The sequence below is a fragment of the Pleurodeles waltl genome, chromosome 6 (assembly GCF_031143425.1).
Source record: "Pleurodeles waltl isolate 20211129_DDA chromosome 6, aPleWal1.hap1.20221129, whole genome shotgun sequence".
NCBI lineage: Eukaryota > Metazoa > Chordata > Amphibia > Caudata > Salamandridae > Pleurodeles > Pleurodeles waltl.
In genome coordinates, this window is record NC_090445.1 from 431,789,034 (window position 1) to 431,815,006 (window position 25,973).

The 25,973-nt window shown below is 49.6% G+C and overlaps 1 protein-coding gene across 10 annotated transcripts in view; it reads right to left on the bottom strand.

Moving 5' to 3' along the window:
- Nucleotides 1-25,973, bottom strand: part of LOC138299844 (zinc finger CCCH domain-containing protein 11A-like) — a 273,758-nt gene that overhangs the window by 212,888 nt on the left and 34,897 nt on the right. For all 10 annotated transcript variants that reach the window (XM_069238464.1, XM_069238454.1, XM_069238456.1 and 7 more), the window contains exons 6-7: nt 10,805-10,928; nt 10,206-10,400 (exon numbers count right to left, since the gene is read on the bottom strand). In XM_069238464.1, coding sequence (XP_069094565.1) covers nt 10,206-10,400; nt 10,805-10,928 — 319 coding nt within the window. The remainder of the gene's footprint in view (nt 1-10,205; nt 10,401-10,804; nt 10,929-25,973) is intronic.

Sequence of the window (25,973 nt, forward strand, 5' to 3'; positions counted from 1 at the left end):
ACTCCACTTGCGACGAAAAGCGTCGCCTAGCAATGGCCCCCTTGGAAACTCCAATGCGCAAAACTGCTGACATTGCACATTCTCTATCGATGCGAACAGATCTAACCAAGGCTCTCCCCACTGTTGAAAGAGTCCTTGCCCCACCTCCAGATGGAGATACAATTTGTGATCCGCTATGCATCGTCAGCTGAGTTTGTTCGCCCTGGCGTTCAGAGAACCAGGTGTTGAACTACCAGAGATATGCCCTGTTGTTCCAGCCACGCAAAGCCTCTTGACAAAGGTTCCACAACCCCACACCGCCCTGCTTGTTGTAGTTCCACATTGCAGTAGTGTTGCCCGTGAACACATGCACTACCTTCCCTTTCACAACAGGAAGAAATGCTTTTAATGCTAGCCGGATCGCCCGAAGCTCCAACAAGTTGATATGGAGCCCAGATTCCGCCAGGGAGACCAGCGACCTCTGATCGCCATCTCTCCCAGATGGCCGCCCCATCCCAGAAGTGACGCATCTGTCACTACTGTGAGATCTGGTTGAGGAAGGGAGAGGAGTCTGCCTTTGACCCAATCGCAGTTCACTAATCACCACTGCAGACCCTCTTCAGTCCCCTTCAAGATCTGAACCACGTCGGTAAGATTTCCCTGATGCTGTGCCCGTTGGAACTTCAGGTCCCACTGCAGCACCTCATATGTCATCTGGCATGCTTGACCAATAGGATTCAGGAAGCCATGAGTCCCAACAGCCTTAGTCTGTCTCACCGAAATCCAGGATAGAGGCCGAAACATCTGTATCATAACCTGAATATCCTGGACACGCTGCTCTGGAGGATAGGCCCGATGCTGCACTGTGTCCAGAACAGCCCCGATGAAAGTGAGCTTCTGAAAAGGAGTCAGGTGTGACTACGGCACATTTATAGTGAACCCCAGCAAATGCAGGAGATGGGTGACGAGAGCCTGGGGCGTCGGAGCCCTCAACAGCCAATCGTCTATGTAGGGGAAGACTGAAATCCCTAACCTGTGCAGATAAGCTGCCACCACCGCCATCACTTTGGTAAACTCCCAAGGGGCACTGGTGAGACCGAAGAGTAGCACTGTAAACTGAAAGTGCTCTTGGCCCACCTTGAACCGCAAGTAACACCTGTGGGCGGGCAGGATGGGGATATGAAAATACGCATCCTGCAAGTCCAACGCTACCACCCGGTCTCCTTGGTCTAGGGTAGACAAGACCTTAGCAAGAGTGAGCATCTTGAATTTCTCCTTCTTGAGGAAGAGATTGATGTCCCTTAAATCCAGGATAGGGCGAAGGCCCTTGTTCTTCTTGGGAATCATAAAGTAACAGGAATACCAACCACTGCCTACTTCTGACATCGGGACTCTTTCTATAGCTCTCTTAGCCAAGAGAGCCGTAACTTCCTCGCAGAGCAAAACCAAATAGTTCTCCATCAGCCGTTCTTTTATCGGAGGGATAGAAGGAGGGAAAGACTGAAAGGGGAGGGAATATCCCTTCCGTATTGTAGGACGTTGGCTCTGTATGTGCTATTTCAAAGCTATTTCAAAGTAAGGAATAGCATGCACAGAGTCCAAGGGTTCCCCTTAGAGGTAAAATAGTGGTAAAAATAGATAATACTAATGCTCTATTTTGTGGTAGTGTGGTCGAGCAGTAGGCTTATCCAAGGAGTAGTGTTAAGCATTTGTTGTACATACACACAGACAATAAATGAGGTACACACACTCAGAGACAAATCCAGCCAATAGGTTTTGTTATAGAAAAATATATTTTCTTAGTTTATTTTAAGAACCACAGGTTCAAATTTAACATGTAATATCTGGTTTGAAAGGTATTGCAGGTAAGTACATTAGGAACTTTGAATCATTTCAATTGCATGTATACTTTTCAAGTTATTCACAAATAGCTATTTCAAAAGTGGACACTTAGTGCAATTTTCACAGTTCCTGGGGGAGAACAAGCGTCGGGTTCGCAATGGAAGTCAATGAGAGATCAAGGGATCTCTTCAGCGCTGCAGGCAGGCAAGGGGGGGGCTTCCTCGGGGAAACCTCCACTTGGGCAAGGGAGAGGGACTCCTGGGGGTCACTTCTGCAGTGAAAGTCCGGTCCTTCAGGTCCTGGGGGCTGCGGGTGCAGGGTCTTTTCCAGGCGTCGGGACTTAGGTTTCAGAGAGTCGCGGTCAGGGGAAGCCTCGGGATTCCCTCTGCAGGCGGCGCTGTGGGGGCTCAGGGGGGACAGGTTTTGGTACTCACAGTCGTAGAGTAGTCCGGGGGTCCTCCCTGAGGTGTTGGTTCTCCACCAGCCGAGTCGGGGTCGCCGGGTGCAGTGTTGCAAGTCTCACGCTTCTTGCGGGGAGTTGCAGGGTTCTTTAAAGCTGCTTCTTGAAACAAAGTTGCAGTCTTTTTGGAGCAGGTCCGCTGTCCTCGGGAGTTTCTTGTCGTCGTCGAAGCAGGGCAGTCCTCAGAGGATGCAGAGGTCGCTGGTCCCTTTGGAAGGCGTCGCTGGAGCAGAGTTCTTTGGAAGGCAGGAGACAGGCCGGTGAGTTTCTGGAGCCAAGGCAGTTGTTGTCTTCTGGTCTTCCTCTGCAGGGGTTTTTCAGCTAGGCAGTCCTTCTTCTTGTTGTTGCAGGAATCTAATTTTCTAGGGTTCAGGGTAGCCCTTAAATACTAAATTTAAGGGCATGTTTAGGTCTGGGGGGTTAGTAGCCAATGGCTACTAGCCCTGAGGGTGGGTACACCCTCTTTGTGCCTCCTCCCAAGGGGAGGGGGTCACAATCCTAACCCTATTGGGGGAATCCTCCATCTGCAAGATGGAGGATTTCTAAAAGTTAGAGTCACCTCAGCTCAGGACACCTTAGGGGCTGTCCTGACTGGTCAGTGACTCCTCCTTGTTGCTTTCTTTGTTCCCTCCAGCCTTGCCGCCAAAAGTGGGGGCCGTGGCCGGAGGGGGCGGGCAACTCCACTAAGCTGGAGTGCCCTGCTGGGCTGTGACAAAGGGGTGAGCCTTTGAGGCTCACCGCCAGGTGTTACAGCTCCTGCCTGGGGGAGGTGTTAGCATCTCCACCCAGTGCAGGCTTTGTTACTGGCCTCAGAGTGACAAAGGCACTCTCCCCATGGGGCCAGCAACATGTCTCTAGTGTGGCAGGCTGCTGGAACTAGTCAGCCTACACAGACAGTCGGTTAAGTTTCAGGGGGCACCTCTAAGGTGCCCTCTGGGGTGTATTTTGCAATAAAATGTACACTGGCATCAGTGTGCATTTATTGTGCTGAGAAGTTTGATACCAAACTCCTCAGTTTTCAGTGTAGCCATTATGGTGCTGTGGAGTTCGTGTTTGACAAACTCCCAGACCATATACTCTTATGGCTACCCTGCACTTACAATGTCTAAGGTTTTGTTTAGACACTGTAGGGGTACCATGCTCATGCACTGGTACCCTCACCTATGGTATAGTGCACCCTGCCTTAGGGCTGTAAGGCCTGCTAGAGGGGTGACTGACCTATACTTGCATAGGCAGTGAGAGGCTGGCATGGCACCCTGAGGGGAGTGCCATGTCGACTTACTCGTTTTGTTCTCACTAGCACACACAAGCTGGCAAGCAGTGTGTCTGTGCTGAGTGAGAGGTCTCCAGGGTGGCATAAGACATGCTGCAGCCCTTAGAGACCTTCCTTGGCATCAGGGCCCTTGGTACTAGAAGTACCAGTTACAAGGGACTTATCTGGCTGCCAGGGTCTGCCAATTGTGGATACAAAAGTACAGGTTAGGGAAAGAACACTGGTGCTGGGGCCTGGTTAGCAGGCCTCAGCACACTTTCAATTGTAAACATAGCATCAGCAAAGGCAAAAAGTCAGGGGGCAACCATGCCAAGGAGGCATTTCCTTACACGTATGATATGCAAGACCCATTTGTATGTTGTGATGGAATGCCAGTGAGGGAGATGAAATTGAATCCTCCCTCCAACTGGACGGACTTGGTCTTGCAGAACCACACTAGGAGGGCTTGGGAGCAGTGGAGGGAGCTGTGTGGTGGCCGACCGCTGGCCAGACCCTCTGGGTCTGACGGTACCACAACCACATCCTCTCACGTGATGTTGTGAAGCCGGAGGACGGTGGCTGAATTGTGGCTGGCGTGGTACCGCGCCCCTACCAAAGCCTTGAAAGGGACGGAAGACAGACTGCTGTCGAGCTGGCGCTCAGAGACCCAACGATCTCGCCATAGCTCGAGAATCCTTGAACCTCTCAAGCGCCGAGTCTGCCTTTTCCCCAAAAAGGAAAGTGTTATCAAGGAGCATGTCCATCAAAATCGACTGGACATCCCCTGAAAAACCAGTTGAACGTAGCCAGGAGTGGCGACGTAGGGCCAGTCGACACAATCGTTCTACCCAGCGAGTCAGTAGTGTCCAATCCACACCCAATTGTAAACTTGGCTGCCACTCTCCCATTTTTGACAGCCTGGGTGAGTGTGTCCCGTACGCCCTCCAGGACCTGGGGCAGCACCTGTTCAACTGTATCCCATAAAGTATGGGAAATAGTCCTCCAGGACCTGGGGCAGCACCTGTGCAACTGTATCCCATAAAGTATGGGAAAAACGTCCCAATAGGCAAAAAACGTGTTTACTGAGCTCAATGCCAGGCTGGAGGAAGAAAACTTCTTTCCAAGTTGGTCCAGCCTCTTGGATTCCCTATCCGGAGGGGCGGAAGGGAAGGCACCCTGGGAAGAGGAGGCTTGGACCACCAAGCTTGCGGGGTGGTGTGTTGGGTAAGGAAACTAGGGTCGTTTAGAGCAGGTCTATGGCAGCAGCAGATTGCCCTATTCACAGAAGCCGCTGTGCTGCGTTTGGACCATGTTCCCAGAAGGACATCAGTTAGGGCCTCATTGAAGGGCAACATCAGCTCTGATGTAGTCACCTCCGGCTGAAGCACCTCTGTCAGGAGATTCATCCTGACTGGCACCGTGGGCAAGTCTAGGTCCAAAACCTCAGCTGCCCTACGCACCACTAAAGCTTAAGAAGCTCCCTCCTCCGTAGCCACGTTAGGAGGAGAGAGCATGCCAGTATCTGGAGAGGTGTCCACTTCACCGGCTTCCCCTAGATCCTCTTAACAGTCATGTTCTTGCTCCAACTCACACGCTAAGGGTCCTCAGACCCCTCCCACTCCTCATGTGCCTGGCTGTTCAAAATAAGGCTCAGGCAATGAACTGGGCCTAATCGGCGCCGTTGAAGTTGGAGTCGTACAACGTTGCTCTGGCTCATCCGGAATGAGGATGGAGCTACCACCAGTGGGCGCCGGAGGTGGAGGAAGCATTGACGTCGGACCCAGCACCAGAGGAGGGCAACTGTGTGGGAACGGTGCCGGTCCAGATCCGCTATCAGATCCGGGGGTCCCCAAAGTTGCCGAAGCCGCAGTCATCGAATCCGATGGGGCCCCTACTGACCCCCACAGGGCCCAAAGACCCACCCCAGGGTGCAGCCCACTCAAAAACAAGGTGCATGGCCTCGTAAAACTATTTGAGCCGGGGGTTGCTCCAGTCACCGGAAAAGGGGTAAGACGTAGAGTCAGCCCTGGCGACGGCTCCATGGAACCGTGCTCGGAACATAGACGTTCCCTAGATGCCTCGTAGGCAGACGGGCATGGCTAAGTCGAAGTCCACTTGGACTTCTTCTTGTGCCCCTTACCTGAATGATTGGATGACCTCGAATGCGAGGAAGAGGACTGGGGGCCCCGGGAGCGGTGCCGCGACCTCCTCCTACTGCGGGACTGTGACCTCCTCGGATTTGCGCCGACCTAAGACGGCTGTCGGGCCGCTAGAAGTTTGAGGGACCGACATGGTGAGGTGACATGCACCACACGGTTTGAATGCAGTCTTTCTAGAGGACATGTTCAAACAATCAAGCAGAAAAATGTCGACAACCAAAGAAAAAAGGGTTGCTCTTTGCGGATCTGCGCTTGACTGCTGCGGAAGGAAAAGAACTGACGTACACATGCTGGGGTGGTGCCTATATAGAAGACCATGACGTCACAGACGGTTCAAACGACGCCACCCGACAGCATGCGCAGGGTACTGCTCAGCAGAAAAATTCTGGATTTGAAGCGGACGCCAGGGAGTTCTAAGGTAAGGAATCTGCAGATAGAAGTCTCTATCAGATAGGCAGAAGTAGGTGTAGGTAGAGGAGAGTGTAAGCAGAGATAGATGTAGGTGGCGGTATGTGTAAGTAGAGGTAGAAGTTGGTGCAGGTAAAGGTGTAGGTAGAGGTACGTAGCGGGAGGTGTAGGTAAAGGTCGGTATAGGTAGAGATAGGGGTAGGTAGAGGTAAATGTAGGTCACGGTAGAGGTAGGACACAGTAGAGGTTGGCAGAGGTATGTGTAGACGGTGTAGGCAGAGGTAGAGAAAGATGTAGGTGAAGATAGAGGCAGGTGTAGGTAAGAGTACATGTAGGCAGAGGCAGACAGAGGGAGGCAGAGCTAAGGTGTAGGTAGAGGTGGAGTTAGAGGTAGGTGTGGGTAGAAATGGGTGGAGGCAGAGGTAGGGATGTGTAGGTAGAGGAAGGTCACAGTAGAGGTATGTGTAGGTAGAGGTAGGTGGAAGTAGGTGGAAGTAGAGGTAGGTGGAAGTAGAGATAGGTGGAGGTTCAGGTATAGGTAGGTAGAGGACGGTCACGGTAGAGTTAGACAGATAGGTGGTGGTAGAGGTAGGTGTAGGTAGGTATAGGTAAATGTAGGTAGAGGGAGTTGTAGGTAGGTGTAAGTAGAGTTAGGTGTAGGTAGAGAAATGTCATGGTAGAGGTAGGTACAAGTAGAGTAGGTGTAGGCAGAGGAAGATGGAAGGAGGTAGGATGAGTGAGGTAGGTGTAGGTACAAGTAGGTAGTGTTATAGGTAGGTAGAGCTGTAGGTAGATGGTGTAGGTAGATGTAGGTGTAGATAGAGGAAGAGGTAGGAGTGGGAAGGGGTAAGAGTAGGTAGAGGTAGGTGCAAGTAGAGGTGGAGGAAGGTGTAAGTACAGGTAGGTAGAGGGAGGTAAAGGTAGGTAGAGGTAGGTGTAGGTAGGTATAGGTACGTGTAGGTTTTAGGCAGCGACAGAGGTAGGTGTAGGTAGAAGTAAAGGTAGGTGTAGATACAGGGGCAGTGTAGAGGTAGTGTAGGGGCAGGAGCCACCAGAAGCAGTACTTGGGAGAGGCTCCACTGCAGGACAGCATGAAGACTCAAAGCCCAGGATGAAGACGGAGGTGAAGAAGAGGCGCTGACCAATAGTAAGTAAGTACACAAAAGTGGTGTAGGAGCCGCGTGGGAGCCAGCTTTTGGTGAGTAAAAGGCAACAAGAAGGATATGAGACCCACGGGGGAGACAAGTAAGTGAGGTAAGTAGAGGTAAGTAATGGGCACGGTTTAAGCCCCTTTTAAGAATTTTTTGTTTTTGTTTTAAATACAGTAGATTTCCCTAGCACAGCACAAGCGCTGTGTAGGAGAAACCTAACCAGGGAAAAAGTGGGTGGGTACTGCAACCAGAACCCAACTCCCTACAACCAACCATTAGTCTGCACTATAGTAGGAGGCTGGTTCAGTTTATGGTGTACACCTATGGTGTGGCACCCTATACTGACTTCAGGCAACCCTTAGTGATAGCAAATAGGTGTCCAGGTAGCAAAAGCTCTCTAGGGGTAGCTGAGGCGGGCAGTTGAAGCTTATCCAGGAGTTATGTAAAGCACTTGCAATACCACAGCAGTCAAACAGTAACTCACCCACAAGAAAGAACCACACAAGTGTTGCAAAAAAATACACCAAATAACCAACAGAAATAGCATAGATATATACAGGGCCCTATTGGGGGGTGGGGAAGGTGCAAACTATATACTACAAAAGTGGAAGGTAAAGTAGTGAACCCAACCGAGGTAAGTGTGGTAGTTAGCTAGGGGCTGAGGGTAGATGAAAACACCAGAGGTCAATACGGTAAGTGTCCCCCAGTGATCAGGTGCAAAGCAGTTACCCACCTAGCCATCCTGTAGACTAGCACAAGGTGTAGTGGTTGGAGTTTGTGTGATCCAGCACCCTTCCCGGTGGACCCAGAAGAAATCAACCGACAAGAGGATGGTTGGAGAGTATCACCCCCCCTCCCCCCCCCCCCCCCCCCCCCCCCCCTATGGATACCCAGAAGACAGGAGTACCTACACAAGGGTAACTGAATGCAGAGGGGAGGAGGGAATCTCTCTGAAGTCAGTGGATGCCTCGGATTGTCCACCTGCTGTCACAATCTATGACCAGGCCAGTGGAACCCAGGAACAGATTCCAGATGTGGAGGTCCTGAAAAGGAAGAGGAAAGACTCCAGCACCATCAGAGGTGCAGGTGGCAATGCACACCCCTCCTAGAGAAGTTCTGCAAGTCGGTGGAGGAAGAAGTTCAGCTGTGGGTTACAGGAGCTGCATAAGATCCCAGGAGGCACCTACGAGCTGTCCCTCAACTGTCGCTGGATTGTAGGAGGGTGAGTGACCAGCCAGGTCACCAACAAACACTGGCAAATGCAAGCAGGATCTTAAGAGATATTTGCAGAGTTTTCAGGACCAGCAAGGTCCACGAGACTTAGGGCTTGCCCTCAGCACGCAGTAAGGCCAGCAGAAGTCGTTGCAGCCCCAACGAGTGACCCACAGATGATGGACACGGGGAGTTATAAGGGGGCCTCAGTAGCACAACAAACCAGAAGCCCACCGTTGCAGGAATATCAGGACTGTGGTTGATCTTCGAGTTGCAGAGTGCTGGACGCTGGGGTTTCTTGACGCCTGAAGATCTCCTGGAGGAAGAGTCAACAAGCCTTGGCAAATTCAACAGTCGCGGTGCACAGGGGTTCCAGGCCAGTGACAGAAGAAGGGGCCAAAAGTCTCCCAAGTTGGTCAGAAGATGAGCAGGACCCAGAGGAAGCCACAGACTCACCACCTGTGAAGCAGACCCCACCGACCGGTTGACGATGTGTTGAGGTGCCTGGGGTTGCAGGGCAGTGACTCCTTCACTCCAAGGGAAATTCCTTTATGCTTCCTGGTACAAACAGAGTCCTTGTGACCCTGAAGGATGCACATAGTTGGATGTTGCAGAATTCTTGAAGGATCCGGAGAAACAATGTTGCAGTGGGAACCTTCCAACCAGAAGCAGACATGTTTAGATCCAGGCAAAGACCAGCAGCGGCTCTAGAGGCCAGGGTCAGAAGATGTCTTGCAGAGAATTCCTTGTAAAGTCTTGCTGGTCCTATCTGAGGACCCGCCCGAGAGGGAGCCCTTAAATAACTCTAAAAGGGGGTTGGTCACTCTCTGCAGTGACCCACCTATCAGAGGGGTTTAGGATCGTCTCCCACCTGGCCTAACCAGACGCTCCCAGGGGTCTCTGAATCAAGTGCCACCTGGCAGAGCTCCCTAGGGGAGGAGCTGGACAGTGGGATGGTCACTCCCCTGTCCTTTGTGTAATTTCGCACCAAAGCAGGAACCAGGGGGTTCCTGAACTGGTGCAAACCAGATTATGCAAGGAGGGCACCAAATGTGCCCTTCAGTGCAGTGGCTAGGTTTGACAGTAAAAGGGTGCATGCACCCTCTCATGCAGGCTGCAATGCCAGGCCTGCAGCCACAGTTTGTATGGGCTCCTATGTGTGACATAATACATGCTGCAGCCCACAGGGGACCCCTGGTGTACCAATACACTGGGTACCTAAGTACCATATACTAGGGACTCACATGGGTGTGGTTGTGAAAGGTAATCAACAACTAAATTTAGGGGAGAGAGCATGGTCACTGGGGTCCTGGTTAGCGGGATCCCAATGAACTACAGTCCAAACACACTGACATCAGGCAAAAAAATGGGGCAACTATGCCAAAAAGATAGAACTTTCTTACAGCATTCCTTCTCAAGTCTTGGAAAATATAAAGCAGGGGCTATGAATTAAGCTCACATAGCTCTACAACATTCTCCCACTAAAGTAACGCTCAACTTTAAGCCACTATCTAATCAATTAAAGATGAAGAAGATTAACTTGGATCGATGGCACCAGCCAACCATTTGACCCATAGCCTTCAGAGCACAGCTAAGAACAAAGAAGGTTTCATTTCCAACATTACATATACTACCATTCACCCAAACAAATAAAATCCACCATACTGAACTCCTCACTTCCCATATAGAAAAAGGCACTGAAAAAGCAAGTGATCATAGAACCACTTAGAAGAAATACTCACCCGCATCATCATCATCGTCAGCAGCATTTATAATGACGGGTGGATGCGTGGGGCTGGGCACATTTTCATGGTCTACCTTTATGACTCCACGAAGTTGTGGAGAAGTGTTTGGTAAGCCAGAGAGTTTGTCTTGTTGGAGTGAGGGCTGAATTCCCTTTACTTCATCTACAGCAGGCTCAGGCCAGCTAACAGCAGCTACAAAAAAAAAGACCCCAGATAGAGCATAAAACACTAACAAAAGCTTTAATAAACATACTAGCTGGTACTCCACCAAAGTATCTTTCTTTCTCAAACCTCAGTTACATTCTCCCTCTTTAGGTGTGCCTTAAAATTCCTAAAGTATTTAAATCTAAACTGTCTTCCCTCCCTTTTACACATTTCATTAACAAATACTTTAATTATAATACCATATGCCTTTAAACCCATTGCTGCAGGACTGGTATGGCACGGAAGGCACTTCTTGCCTTTCTATACCACAGGCTACAACACAGCACTGCCAGTCTCAATGACCTGAAAGATCACAGACAAAACAGGGCAGAGCCTTTAGAAAGGCAGAGGAAAGACATTTTCAAACACTAACAGGATGAAGGAGCACTCACTTTTGCTTGGCGGAAAGAAGATACCATCCACAAAGCGCCCTTTGGTGTGATGGAAGGCACAATTTGCCTTTTGGCACCCGGAAAGCTGGTTCTCCCAATAGCATGGAATCTCACTGCGTTTTTTCTATGAACAAAAAGAAATGTATTACTCAAAATGTCACTACTGCCTGAAATTACGACCCTAGCATAATATGTGGAAATCTATATATTTCTACGAAAAAGATGCATGAGTTGTCTTGGACCATGGGGCATTAAAGGAACAATTGGTAGAAACAAGCATGGAGAGGGGGAATGACTTAACAGCATACCCAAAATGTCTACTTTGCAGTAACATACAGGACGTCAGCACATGCACTTTTCTATGATCAAAAGGATTTAGAAGATGTCGGATTTCTTTCACATGGAGTGGCATGTACTGTTTTTTTTTCTTGACCACTTTTCCCTGGGGAGCCTGTCTACATGGGTCACTATTAATGGTGCAATGTAAGTATATCAAAGTCATTAAGTCCAGGTTTATTTGTGTCTCACATAAGCAGAGTGTCAAACGGTTTGGTTTGCAGGCCTTTGATGCAGGGATTGACGCCACGTAAAGTGCTTGGATGAGGAAACAGCTGACCCACGAAAATACATATCCAGCAACTGATGCCTATTAACAATTTAACTCAAGAATGTGGCATGGCAAGATGGCCGGTTAGACATGTCCGGTTGTTGCTCCCGTTGTGAAGTGTAATATCCTACCTAATATTGAGTGTTGTGTGCCTTAAAGGGCTATTTAACCGAGGGCTATGCATCACAAACAATATTGAGCAGGTTTGGAGTGCATGAGATCACTGCCTTCCCGGAGCTGTGATCGGGACCAACTGGGCTGTGTGCGTGGGCAAGGCCTCTGCCTATGGGCTGGCTGGAGTGCACGGCAGGGCCCCGGGGTGGCTGCCTGTTGCAGCCCACACATAAAAATCCACCAGTGGACTGTGAGCAGACCCCCTGCCTTCCTGACCCAATGGAAAGATGCTGCGGGAAGTGGCATCGGAAGAGTAACAGCTATGGGTCCCTGAGACTGCAAAACAGTTGGGATCCTGGCTGGCCCTTGATCGCCGTTGGGTCCCTGGCGGGGTAGACACGCTTTGCCTCAGCACCGGGCTCTGCCATCAGTGTCCTGGAGGGAGGGGGTGGGGGCTTTTCTCACGATCAGCACAACAGATTTGCCAGCCCCCTGGGCCACATGCTACCAGGGACCCTTGCGGGCGCACTGGTGAGAAGAAGACAGGGGGTGAGGCAATAGGAGAAGGCAGGGCCACTAGGTAAGAGACGGTTTTTACCTGTTTGCTGCCCTCAATGTATCAAATCAGTTATATATAAGCTGAACTAGTGACAAGGCGTGCTGCAAAGGTTCAATGATTGCCTGTCTCTTACTGGTCTGAAAGGGTAAGGAGTGTGGTGGACATCCCCTGCCTGCTACCAGGCCCGAGATCCAAGATACCAACTATAAAAGGCTGGCTCAGTTTATGATGTACACCTATGGTGTGGCACCCTATACTGAGTCAGGCAACCTTAGTCATAGTGAATACGTGTCCAGATAGAAAAGATCAGAGGAGGTCAGGGATGTCATATACCTGGCATAATAAGTCAGATGCTCCAGGGGCCTCCGCACATCTTGCTCACAACATGGCAGAATAAACCAGTCACCTGGCAAAGCTCAGTGCACCTCTGTAAGGAAATGCCTCCTTGGCATGGTTACCCCCTAACGTTTTGCCTTTGCTGATGCTAAGTTATGGTTTGAAAGTGTGCTGGGACCCTGCTAACCAGCCCCCAGCACCAGTGTTCTTTCCCTAAACTGTACCTTTGTCGCCACAATTAGCACAACCCTGGCACTCAGGTAAGTCCCTTGTAACTTGTACCCCTGATGCCAGGGAAGGTCTCTAAGGGCTGCAGCATGTCTTATGCCACCCTGGGGTCCCCTCACTCAGCACATGCACAGTGCATCACAGCTTGTGTGTGCTGGTGGGGAGAAAAAGACTAAGTCGACATGGCACTCCCCTCAGAGTGCCATGCCAACCTCACACTGCCTGTGGCATAGGCAAGTCACCCCTCTCGCAGGCCTTACAGCCCTAAGGCAGGGTGCACTATACTACAGGTGAGGGCATATGTGCATAAGCACTATACCCCTACAGTGTCTTAGCAAAACCTTAGACATTGTAAGTGCAGGGTAGCCATAAGAGTATGTGGTCTGGGAGTTTGTCAAACACAAGCTCCACAATTCCATAATGGCTATCAAACTTCTAAGGACAATAGCTGCACACTGATGCCAGTGTGCAATTTATTGTAAAATACACCCAGAGGGCATCTTAGAGATGCCCCCTGAAAACATACCCGACTTCTAGTGTAGGCTGACCAGTTCCTGCCAACCTGAAACACACCAGACATGTTGCTGGCCATATGGGGAGAGTGCCTTTGTCACTCTGTGGCCAGGAACAAAGCCTGTACTGGGTGGAGGTACTTCTCACCTCCCCCTGCTGGAACTGTAACACCTGGCTCACCCCTTTTGCTACAGAGCCCCAGGGCATCCCAGCTAGTGGAGATGACCGCCCCTCCGGCCACTGCCCCCACTTTTGGCAGCAAGGCTTGAGGCGATAATGAGAAAAACAAGGAAGAGTCACCCACCAGTCGGGACAGCCCCTATGGTGTCCTGCGCTGAGGTGACTCCTGCCTTGAGAAATCCTCCATCTTGAGTTTGGAGGATTCCCCCAATAGGATTAGGGATGTGCCCCCCTCCCCACAGGGAGGAGGCACAAAGAGGGTGTAGCCACCCTCAAGGCCAGTAGCCATTGGCTACTGCCCTCCCAGACCTAAACACCCCTAAATTCAATATTTAGGGGCTCCCCAGATCCCAGGAAATCAGATTCTTGAAACCTGAAGAAAGAAGGACTGCTGACCTACAAGCCTGCAGAGAAGGAGGAAGACGACAACTGATTTGGCCCCAGCCCTACCGGCCTGTCTCCATCTTCGAAAACCTGCTCCAGCGACATATCCGACAGGGGACCAGCGACCTCTGAAGCCTCAGAGGACTACAGGACCAAGAAACTCCCGTGAACAGCGGCCCTGTTCAAAACCTGCAACTTCTTTGCAACAAAGAAGCAACTTCCAAAGACTTCACGTTTACCGCCAGAAGCTTGAGACTTCACCCTCTGCACCCGACACCCCCTGCTCGACCGGCAGAAAACCAACACCTCAGGGAGGACTCCCCGGCGACTGCGAGTCCATGAGTAAGCAGAGATGATCCCCCCCCCCCGAGCCCTCACAGCAACGCCTGCAGAGAGAATCCAGAGGCTCCCCCCAACCGAGACTGCCTGTAACAAGGGACCCGAATGCCTGGAACCAACACTGCAACCGCAGCCCCCAGTACCTGAAGGAACCTAACTTCAGTGCAAGAGCGACCCCCATACGACCATCTGCTTAGACCAGGTGGTGGCTGTCCCGAGAAGCCCCCCATGTGCCTGCTGGCAACGCTAGAGTGACCCCCAGGTCCATCCATTGTTTTCAATCTAAACCCAACGCCTGCTTTGCTCACTGCACCTGGCCGCCCCAGTGCCGCTGAGGGTGTACTTTGTGTGCCTTCTCATGCCCCCCCCCCCAGTGCTCTACAAAACCCCCCTGGTCTTCCGCCCCCCCCCAACCCCCTGAGGACACAGGTACTTACCTGCTGGCAGACTGGAACCGGGGCACTCCTGTTCCCCATAGATGCTTATGTGTTATGGGCTCCTCTTTGACCACCGCACCTGACCGGCCCGAGCTGCTGGTGTGGTAACTTTGGGGTTGCCTTGAACCCCCAACAGTGGGCTGCCTATGCCCCAAACGTGAGACTTGTAAGTGTTTTACTTACCCTCAAAATTAACCTTTACTTATCTCCCCCAGGAACTGTTGATTGTGCACTAAGTGTCCACTTTGAAAATAGCTTATTGCCATTTTTTTTTTTTTTTACAAAGACTGTACATGATATGGTTTTCATTCAAAGTTCCTAAAGTATCTAAGTGAAGTACCTTACATTTAAAGTATTAACTGTAAATCTTGAACCTGTGGTTCTTAAAATAATCTAAGAAAATATATTTTTTTCAATATAAAAACCTATTGGCCTGGAGTAATTGTTTGAGTGTGTGCTCCTCATTTATTGCCTGTGTGTGTACAACAAATGCTTAACACTACCCTCTGATAAGCCTACTGCTCAACCACACTACCACAAAATAGAGCATTAGAATTATCTACTTTTGCCACTATCTTACTCTAAGGGGAACCCTTGGACTCTGTGCACACTATTTCTTACTTTGAAATAGTATATACAGAGCCAACTTCCTACATGTATGCTTACTATTTTCTCAACAACCTTTGCGGGGAAGGGGAGAAGAGAAATGGGTTGGTAGTTTGTGAGGTCTTCAGGGTCTGCTTTGGGTTTTTTGAGAAGAGCATTGACTTCGGCGTGCTTCCAAATATCTGGGAAGGTTCCGGTGTCGAAGGAACTGTTGATGACTGCCCGGAGCTGTAGAGCGATGATTTGGCTGGCCTTGTTGAAGATGTGGTGGGGGCAAGGGTCTGTTGGGGAGCCTGAGTGAATGGAGCTCATGGTTTTGCCGATTTCTTCGTTGTTGGTGGGGGTCTAGGTGTTCAGTAGGTTGGTGCGGCAGGGTGTTGTGGTGTTGGTTGTATTGGTGGTGGTGATGGTGGGTGCTGATGATGTGAAGCTGTCGTGTATGTGTGCGATTTTGCAGTGGAAGTAGTTGGAGAGGGAGTTGCAGAGGTTTTGGGAGTGTGGAGGGTGGTCGATGGTGCAGGATTTGGGTTTGGGGAGTTCTTTGATGATGGCAAAGAGTTCCTTGCTGTTGTGTGTGTTGTTGTCTATGCATTCTTCGTAGAAGGACCGTTTGGTGGTCAGGATGAGTTGGTGGTGTTTACGCATGGCTGTTTTAAGGGCGGAGAAGTTGCTCATTGAAGGTTCTTGGCGCCAGGCTCTCAATTTTTCAGCATTCTCGTTTGGAAGACTTAAGTTCTGTGGTGAACCAGGGGGCGGTCTTGATGGTGAGGGTGTTGTTTGTTTTCAAAGGGGCGAGGGAGTCTGCGCAAGTTTCTAGCCATCATGTGAGGTTGAGGGCGGCGATGTTGGGGTCGTTGGTGGTGGGAGGTGGAGCTTGTGCGAGGTTGGAGATCAGGTGTTCTTTGGAGATCTTGTTCTACTTGCGGTAGGGTGTAGTGTGTTGATGGTGGTGGGTTTCATGAAGGAGAAGTGGACGCAGTGGTGGTCAGTCCAGTGGAGTTTGGTGGTGTGAGTGAAGGTGATGTGGCTGCTGGAGGTGAAGATGTCGACTAGCGTGTGTCCTGCTGAGTGGGTGGGTGAGGTGACCAGTTGCTTGAGGCCGAGGTTCGTGAGGTTGTCCAGCAGGGCAGTGGAGTTGCAGTCGTGGGTACTTTCCAGGTGAACTTTGAGGTCACCAAGGAGTATGTCATCTGTGGAGGTGAGGGCGTGGAAGCTGATGGTATCGGCAATGGTGTCACAGAATGGGGGGCGGGGTCCTGGTGGTCTGTAGGTGAGGGTTCCTCTAAGGGTGGTGTTGGGGTTGATGTGTACTTGAAAGTGTAGGTGTTCTGCGCTGTCTAGGGTGTCGTTGGTGGAAATTTTGATGGAGTTTTTGTGTATTATGGCGATACCTCCTCCTGGTTTGTTGGTGCGGTCTCCATGGGTGATTTTGTAACCTTCTGGGATGGCTATGGCGATGTCAGGTTCTGATTAAGAGTTCATCCATGTTTCAGTGAGGAAGGCGATGTCAGGAGAGTTTGTGGTGAGCAGGTCCCAAAGCTCGATGGCATGCTTCTGGACAGAGCAGGTGTTAAGGAGGATGCAGTTGAGGCGATTGCGGGGTTTGGTGTTGTTGTGGTGCTTGTTGGTGTGAGTGCAGGAGAAATGGCATGAGTGGCATGTGAAAGGTCCGTGTGTGTGTGTTTGGGGTTGGCCTGGGCGCAGGGGGGGGTGCTGGCCTGGGTTAAGAGCAATGAGTTCTGTGGAGGAGTAGTGGTGCTTGTGGGGAGGGGGGTCAGAGAAGCGTGGAACAGGTGCTGGGCGCGGTCCAGGGGCATACGGACGCAGACAGACTTGCCCCTTGGCGTGCCAGCGGCCACCATTAAGAAGGGGAGGAGCAGCTGGGAGGGAGTGTCCAATGGGGGCGTTAGGGGCCACAGGAGCAGCAGTGGCTGGGTTTTGAGGAACCAGCGAGAGCCGGAAAAGAAAACGGGCACAATTATAAAGCGCAAATACAAAGCGGAGCACAAAATGGGCAGAGTTTAGGGTAAAACCAATATGAAAAACAAAAAACCAAATACAAGAAACGAAATACAAGCTATGGAACGAAATACACGGTATACTAGACACGCCTACCACTAGGCACCAGGGATGAGGCGCAGGTGGGTGCCTGCGGGTGGTGGAGGGCCTCTAACTTCCTGTGCAGCAAAAACGGCGGGGTCAGGGGCACGGAGGCAGGCTGGTGGAGTCGAAGTGTACTTCTGGCCCAAAGCAGGTCAGGGGGGTCACACTAGGCGCCGCGCATCGGCTGCCATTAAGAAGGGGAGGTGGGAGGGAGGAGCAGTTGGGAGGCCGGAGGAAGTGTCCTAAGGGGGAGTAAGGCCGCAGGGGACACAGCGGCTTTTTTTTTTTTTTAGAGGAACCGGCGAGAGCCAGAAAAGAAAACGCCCACAATTGTAAAGCGCAAATACAAAGTTATTTAATTACCTGCTAATGGAGGGTTGCCTCTAGTATTTTCCGATACCGTGGTCCAAAAAAATAAAGTATCTTTATTTTTGTACAACCAAGAGTTAACTTTCTTGTGTTCAAGTACTGTTTGACTGTAGAGGTATTGCATGAGCTTTGCATGTCTCCTAGATAAGCCTTGGCTGCTCATCCACAGCTACCAACTCCAGACGATGCACAGCCATGGGAATGTTGCAATTGCCGGAATGAGCCAGGGAAACAATGTTGCAAGGCGATGGTCGTCAAGGGGGATGCAGGCATGTTTGGTTCCTGTAAAGTCCAGCTGTGGTTCCGGTGGCCAAGGGGCAGAAGAGGTCAATGGAGAGGAGACCTGCGGGAGTCTTGCACACCAAATCTGGGGACCCACCCGTAAAGGAGTCTCTAAATAGGCATAACAGGAGGCTTGGTCACTCTGTAGGGTGACCACCTATAACAGGGGATCACTGACATCGGTCACCTGTCTAGACCAACCAGATGCTCCCAGGGGCCTCTGTACATCTTGTTTCCAAGATCGCAGAATCAAGTGGCCACCTAGAGCTCCTATGGAAACCAACCCTGGGGTGATGATGGATAGGGGTGGTGGCCCCCCCTTTCCTTTGTGTGGTTTCGCGCCAGAGGAGGGACCAGGGGTCCCCTGGACTGGTGCAAACTGGATTATGCAAGAAGGCACTATATAGCCCTCCCCAGTCTGACACCTATTTCCAAGGGAGAGGGTGTTGCATCTCCTCTCCACAGGAAATCCTTTGTTCTGCCTTCCCCTGCTCGAGTTGGTCAAGCAGCAGGATGGCAGAAACCTGTTCAAGGGGCTGCAACAGCGTGGGCTGCTCGCAAACCCTCGAAGATAGGAGACTGATAGGAAAAATACTGGAGGGTCCTCTAAGCAGCCCCCCAGAGTGCATGGAATCATGCCACCAATACGGACATTAATATTGGGGTATGATTCCGACATGTTTGATACCAAAGTTCGGAGTTACCATTACGTAGCTTGACCACAGGTAGTGAGTGACCTGTGGCCATTACATGGGTAAACTGGCTTCTCCACACTTCCAAAGTCCTGTGCGTTGGAACTGGATTTCATAGGGGTACCTCACACACAACACACACCTCATAACCTGCACTCTGCCCTTTGGGCTGAAAGGGCATACCATTGGGGTGACTTAGTGACCTGGTGTAGTGACCAGCAGTAAAAGGATGCATGCACCTTTTCACGTAGGCTGCAATGGCAGGCCTACAGACAGTTCGTATGGGCTCCCATGGGTGGCATGAAGCCTAATGCAGCCCATGGGAGACCCCTGGTGTACCAATGCCTTGGATACTTAAGTACCATTTACTAGGGACTTACAGAAAATGTACCAGTATGCCAATTGTGAGTGTAAAAAGGTTACCAGCAACCAAATTTAGAGGGGAGAGCAGAGATACTGGGGTCCTGGTTAGCAGGATCTCAGTGAACTACAGTCTTAACAGACTGACATCAAAAAGTGGGGGTAACTACGCCAGAAAGATGGAACTTTCCTACACAGAGTGGCTCTATATTCCCCACTGCTTGATCAAGGGAATCTGGGTATTGTCTGGATGGGGGCGGGACTGGCCCTCACCACAAGACATTCAAGGACTGGAATAAGCAGCTGGCACAATGCTAACTCACATAAGACCATAGGCAAAGGAGGGGGGGACCCCTAAGACTACTACGAGACTTGGACATTAACTTCTAGTGACCCTGGTGCTGCCTGCGGGGTGGGCCCTGAAATTGCCAAGCCCACGTGCAGAGCAACTGGAAGCATAGCTCTGCTGGACGCTGTTGTCCTAGGCATTTATAGCAGCTCCGGAAGATTGGCGATTCCCTGGTCTCTTCAGTGGGCTGCCTGACCTCTACGTCGCCATCACAATGGGCAAGGATAAGGCCAACAAGCCTAGACAGGCCAACAAAATTGACCGATATAGGGTGCAGGGCCCGGGACAGCAGGAGTCCGTACAGGAGAAGATGGCCCGATGGCCACTCCAGAAATTCTGGCAATTATACAGGGCACCAGGGCGGCATTATACTAAAAAATAAATGCCATCGCAATTGATATTAATCACTTCTGCCTGGACTGGAGGAAGGTGTCCGACAGGGTGACCACCAAAGAGGATGAGATTACGGTTCTACAAAACGAAGTCAAGTTAATACAGGCCACCGTGACGGGATCAGGGGCAGTATGAACAAGATAGAGGAACATGTTGAGAACGAAAAAGGACGCAGGCTGAAATAATATATGCCTGGTAGGCTTTTGGGAGCGGGCACAGGGGCACTCTGCTGAACTGTTCCTGGAAGACTGGATAGTCAAACTGCAACCAAAGGGTCTCTCTAAATTCTTCTCGACCGAAGGTGCCCTCCAGGCGTTGCAGGCTCCCCCGCAGCCGGGTGCCCCTCCCTCTTCCTTGATAACTCACCTGTTCAACTTCAGAGATAGGGACGCTGTACTTCAACAAGTACGTGTTCACCGGCATCCTCAGTTTGAGAATCAGCCAAGTCCTAGTATTCCCGGACTATACCCAGTGGGTGCAAATACTCTGCAAAAACCTTAATCCAGTTTAAAAAAAAAAATGCTGAGAACATCAAATTTGTTACAGCCTTATGTTCCCAGCCCAGCTCAGGATACAGTATGATGAAAAGTTGTTTTTCACGACACCCCACAGACAGCGATGGAATAGTATGAATGCCTGGGACTTACCACCGACCGGTGGACCCAGGAATGGCACGAAAATAAATACGAGAAACGACACTGGGCGCATCCGTGTATGCCCGGATGGGATGCTACAAGCATAAATATTGACAATACACTTGCAGAACTCCTTCACGCAATTGGGAGAGACTCCTGGCGCCTTAAGCGATATCACGGATGCAAGCTAATTGCCCAACTGAAGCACAGGGTGGGTGAGAACTAACTGCAACATGACTTGGTGAGAAACCACTCCAAGGTACTATCATTTTTTTCGTGATCTTAGACTGTGATGGAGAGGTGAACTGCTGGTTTCTAAGTCGCCCCAGCTGGAGGTCCCGTGCCCTTCTACATTGCTCTGAACGTTAAGGTACCCGGACTACAATATTTTTAGGCTTGACTGATGGAAGGTGCTGTGTAACAAACCTCTTGCGGGTTGCTGGGGTCCCCTTCGAAGCCTTGCAATTCACAGAGGACTTGGAATCCAAGTCTGTAATGACAAACGCAAAAGGTTATATTTTATTCAGTGTAATCCTCTTTCTCTCTTTTCTTTCCCTCATTCTTCTCTTTGTTCCGTTCCATTAAGGGTATTGCTGGGGCGAGGGTGGAAGGATGGGGTGGGGATTCGAGACCCAGCAACTGTGGTTTGTGTCTCTGGGTCTTCCTAACGCTGCCTGAGGGAGGATATCATTGAGACATGTTTGTATTCAACAAGGTTCTTTATTGAATTACCTCCTAAAACGTATTGGTGCTCTTACAAACTGCGATACACAAAAAGTGGTTTTAGATTTGTCAAAATCCTAGGCCCTTGTCTGCCATGCCAATTAAGGGGACAAACTATAAATTCCTCACGTGGAATGTGAGGGGACTTAACAGACTTGACAAGAGGGCCCAAGTCCACGCATATCTTAAAAGACATGGGGTGTCTATAGCTTTCCTCCAGGAGGCCCATATTTGGGGGGACTGCATTAAATATTTAAAGAGGAGATGAAGACGGCAGATATACGCTACACCCTACTCTGGCTATGCCCGAGGTACTCTCATATGGATAGCCCCGGAAGTCCCTTTCTTAAAAACAAAAGTCCAGGTGGACTCAGAAGGGAGGTATGTCATAATTGCAGGCACATTGGATGGTCAAGGGTCCTGCTTTATAAATGTGTATGGCCACAACAATGGGGCATTCTTTGGCGGGGTGGTGCTGGTGGCACGTGACCACTTGGACTCTGATGTGATACTAGAGGGTGACCTTAATTGTGTGATGGATGGAGAAATAAATAGATTTCCACCCCCCAAGGCAGAACACCAAGCCAAATGAGGCCCGTCCCTGCACAACTACAGACTAATGCAGACTTAGTGGACGCCTGGTGCGTACACCACCCACAAGGGCGAGTATACTCATGCTATATGCCAGTGGTCGCACCCGCAGCCGCCTGGACTAATTTTTAGTCCAGTCTGCGGCACTGCAATGTACACTGGACAAGTCATATTTGTGGTGCTATATCTCAGATCACTCGCACCTCCTACTCACCTACTCCCTAATGTGCATGCCACCTGCAGTGCCCCAGTGGAGACTGAGGAGGGAAGCCTTGACAGATTCGGTCTTCCATAACACACTGTCTGAAGTATTTGCACATTACTTTGCTCAGAACTGGGAACATTTGAACAATCGGGCAATAGAATGGGACGTCTGCAAGGTTGTGGTTCGAGGTGAGAGTATGGCTGCAACAGTAGGTATCCGACAGGCATGGGAGAAGGGACCAACTCAAGACAAGGATACACTGGCAAAACCAGGACTCAGAGGCCAGACCTCGCCCAATTTTAACACTGCGCGATGAGAGGTCAGATCATTAACACGCAACATACCATCAACGAGGTCTTTCCAGCCCACCTTCAGGGTGTTTATCAGATGCCACACATGACAGATTACCATGCTCCTTCAGATTACCCGGCTGAGCTATGACTTCCCCGACTTGAATCTGACGAAAGGCAAACACTGGGTGCCCCTCTATCTAAGCAGGATTTGCTGGGCGCTATTGAAGCACTGAGGACAGCTAAGCCGCCAGGGGCGAATGGGATACCGGCAGAATTTTATAAGAGTTTTGTGATGCCATTAGCAGATAAATTGGTCCTAGTGTACAATGAGCCTTGAAGAGAAAGATGCTTCATGCTATTATGAGAGAAGCGATTATAGTGATGATCCCTAAGACGGGGAAAGACCCCCCTGGGGGAGAGATCTTATCGTCCACTATCCATTCTGAATTAGATTGAAAAATTCTTAGTCATGTGCTGGCGCTGAGATTACTACCATACATGCCTTGACTAATTCACACTGACCAGTCTGACTTTATCGCTTGCAGGTACACTGTGTGCAATATTTGCAGTTGAACTCATGTCATGCATGCCCAAGAGGCGACGACTTACCTGTGTGCGCTAGCTTTTTTTAAAATATCCAGCAAGCCTTTGACTCTGTGATTTGGGGATACATCTGGCAGGTCCTGGGCATGGGGCTGGGCGTGGGCTTCACATGATTGAGGCAGTTACTTTATGCACTCCCTGTGGTGAGAGTCAGAACAGGAAGCTGTGTGTCAGATGCTATCCATCTGCAGTGCGGAAGGAGACCAGGATGCCCCTTGTCACCTCTGATATTTACTCTTGCAGTGCCCCTGGCTTGTCATTTGTGCTGGGTATTGAGGGGGTGGGGTATGCAGGTGGGCTTTACTAACACATAATTTTGCTCTACGTCGACAATGCATGGTACCTTCTTCAGTTGGAATACTCTACTCCTATCCTTCTAAAGGTTATAGACAAATTTGACGAGCTTTCTGGATTGAGGGTGAACAATAGGAAATCACTAGTATTTCCCATTAGGCGACTGCAACTGTGCCCACCCATCAATTGCCCAAGGTTGGGATACCTTGGAAAACAGATAGCATTAAATATTTAGGTATTCATGTTACATGTGATAGACAAAAGGCCTATGAGATGAATATTGGCTGCGTCATCCACAACCTTCGCCGTCAATAGAACTTTGGAATTTATTACAACTCTCTCCTATGGGTAAAATTGCCCTCATAAAAATGGTGGTCTTGCCCAGATGTCTATATGCACCTTCAGTGCTCCATGTACAATCTTCCCCCTCAGGTGTTCAAGGACTTAGATAAGCTTTTGGTGTATTTGCTGTGGGCAGGTAAACTATGTAAAATTGGGCTGACAACGCTACGGAGAGCATAGGAGGGATGGAGCTCACAGACTAAATTACTTGGCTGCACAGATTCAACACACAGTCCACTGGTTGGACACTGAACACAGCTGGGAGAGATCACTGCTTGCTGGTACACACGAGGGACACCAACTAGGTCAGTTATTGGTGAGGGGTGTGGGTGTTCCTGGCACGCTCCCCCACATAATATTTCTGTTATGCACACTTTCAGAACGAGTGGTACGTCAGATACAACAACGGGCACAATTCGCCCCAAAATTAGACCTCTGGATCTTATGTCCCTTTGTGCAGATCGCCACCCAAGCAATGACCACTGACAAATGAAGAGAAGGAGGGTGCTTAATGCTCCCCAACTTATATCCAGGGGACACATCATAATTCAGGATGCCACAGACACATTCGGACTGGGCAGAGGTCAGTTTTTGCAATATGCAAAGATCGCAGCCACAGAAAAAGAATTGTGGCCTTCGTCCCCAAAGGCTCCTGAACCTTTGTAGATCGTAATAACATTGACTGCTATGGCGGAAGGTCGCAAGCTAATTACACACATAAATCGGGTCCTGCGGGCGGATATGCAACTCCCACTGCTTCGAGTGGAAGAGGTCTGGCAGCAACCCACTGACTAGCCAATTACCACTAAGGAGTGGAGCAAAATACCTGAAACAGTACAAAAGAAAACAAAATTGCACTCCATACTAGGTTTAAACTGGTTCAATATAATTAAGTTTGTATGACTTACCTCTTGCTGAAAAAGGTTACATAAATATTACCCAACCAGATCTTCTGACTGCACTAGATGCAGACAGCTGAACGCCGACTTTATGCATGTGACATGGAACTGCTAAACAATTAAGATATATTGGGCGGAATTACTAGTTGCCGTTGTTACCAGATAAACCCAAAACAAGCTAAGCAGAAAGTTTGCACAACTGGGCCTTATAGTAGCAAAAGGCACATTGCTATACACTGGCTGAGTGTTCGACCCCCTGAGATAATGACCTGGAAAATAGACTTACTGCAATGGGCAGGAGCAAAAGAGGCACATATGAGAAGGAGAGATGAGAAAGTGGCAGAAGACCTTCTCTCATGGGGTGCAATGATGCAGAAGCTGCCAGCGTTTGGGAAGGATGACACTCACTAACAATGTAGGGGCGATTGACCTATTGCGGGATACGGGATTGCTGGGGAATATGTACATGCTCCACTGATTTCATGGCCCTTGGCTGCGGGCAAACTAAGGGCAATGTAGATGGGCTTCCTGTTACACCTTTAAAGGATATGCTTCAGAGCAATGGTTGTCCTGTTCTGTCTATAAATTGCACAGCACTGAGTTAAAGTATGGGGGGGCTTTAGGGGAGGGGCGGGGGTTAGCCTTTCACTTACATTGATCCAGTTACACTTTTTTTTTTAATGAGAATGTTTGTAACAGAGTATATGATATTGCTTGACTGGCTTATGGCGATGGCTTATATCCCAACCCCTGCTCATCATGAAGTTCGTACACATGTGTAGTAGCAACACTATACTGCCTTCATAATTGTGATATATCAAAAATGCCAATAGAGAAATATAAAAAAAAAAACATAACTCAAGAGGAAGAAAAATGCAAGTAGCCACCCTTATGGAACAACATTAACAGCAAAGTCTTTTATCACACTCACTGAGAAGCACAGATAGAAGCTCAAACACAACTTTATCTTGACATTATCCAAAAATGACCTACCAGTAATCACTACACTGAACAGGCTATTTTTACAAATCGGCCCCCCATGACTCCAGTCAACAAGAACTAGGAAGACCATCCATACAAATTATAAAAGTGTACTATACAAATGCTGACAATATAGCAGGTTAACTGCAATGAGACTCCTAACATGACCTCTAAGTGTTGCAAGGTATGTTAATCTTCCCCAGTGGTGGCTAAAATAAACTACATGCACACGTCATTTGCCTTCATATAATTCCTTAAGGTTACAGTAAAAGCTTCAAGGGTGCAAAAAAACATGTTGAGTGACTGTGACCCATGATGAGGATGATGATACAGGAGGAGGAAGAAGAAATATCTTAAAGGAGGAGAGAAAAAAAAAAAGAAGAGGGAAAGGAAAAAAGAAAAGGAGGACGAGGAGTGAATACTTTGTAGCGAGGAATGAAACTGAAGAGAAACGAGTAGAAGGAGAGGATTTAGGTGAAAGTGGGGGTGGTGAAATGAGGCCATCCACATGGCTCATGGGGAGGGGATGTGTGGTGGTGGGGAGAAAGAGAAAAATAGAAAGAGAGCGAGACAGAGATTTTATTCTCTGCAACCATGTCTTTTGTGAACAGGTGTCTATGGTACTGCTGCAGCCCAAAAAGGTGCCAAATCTGAGGTGACTGAAAGCATTACTCGTTAAAGAACAAACATTTTACATGAACTACAGCCAGGAATAAAGTCCTCAGTGGAATATAGAGCAATCTACTTTCTTG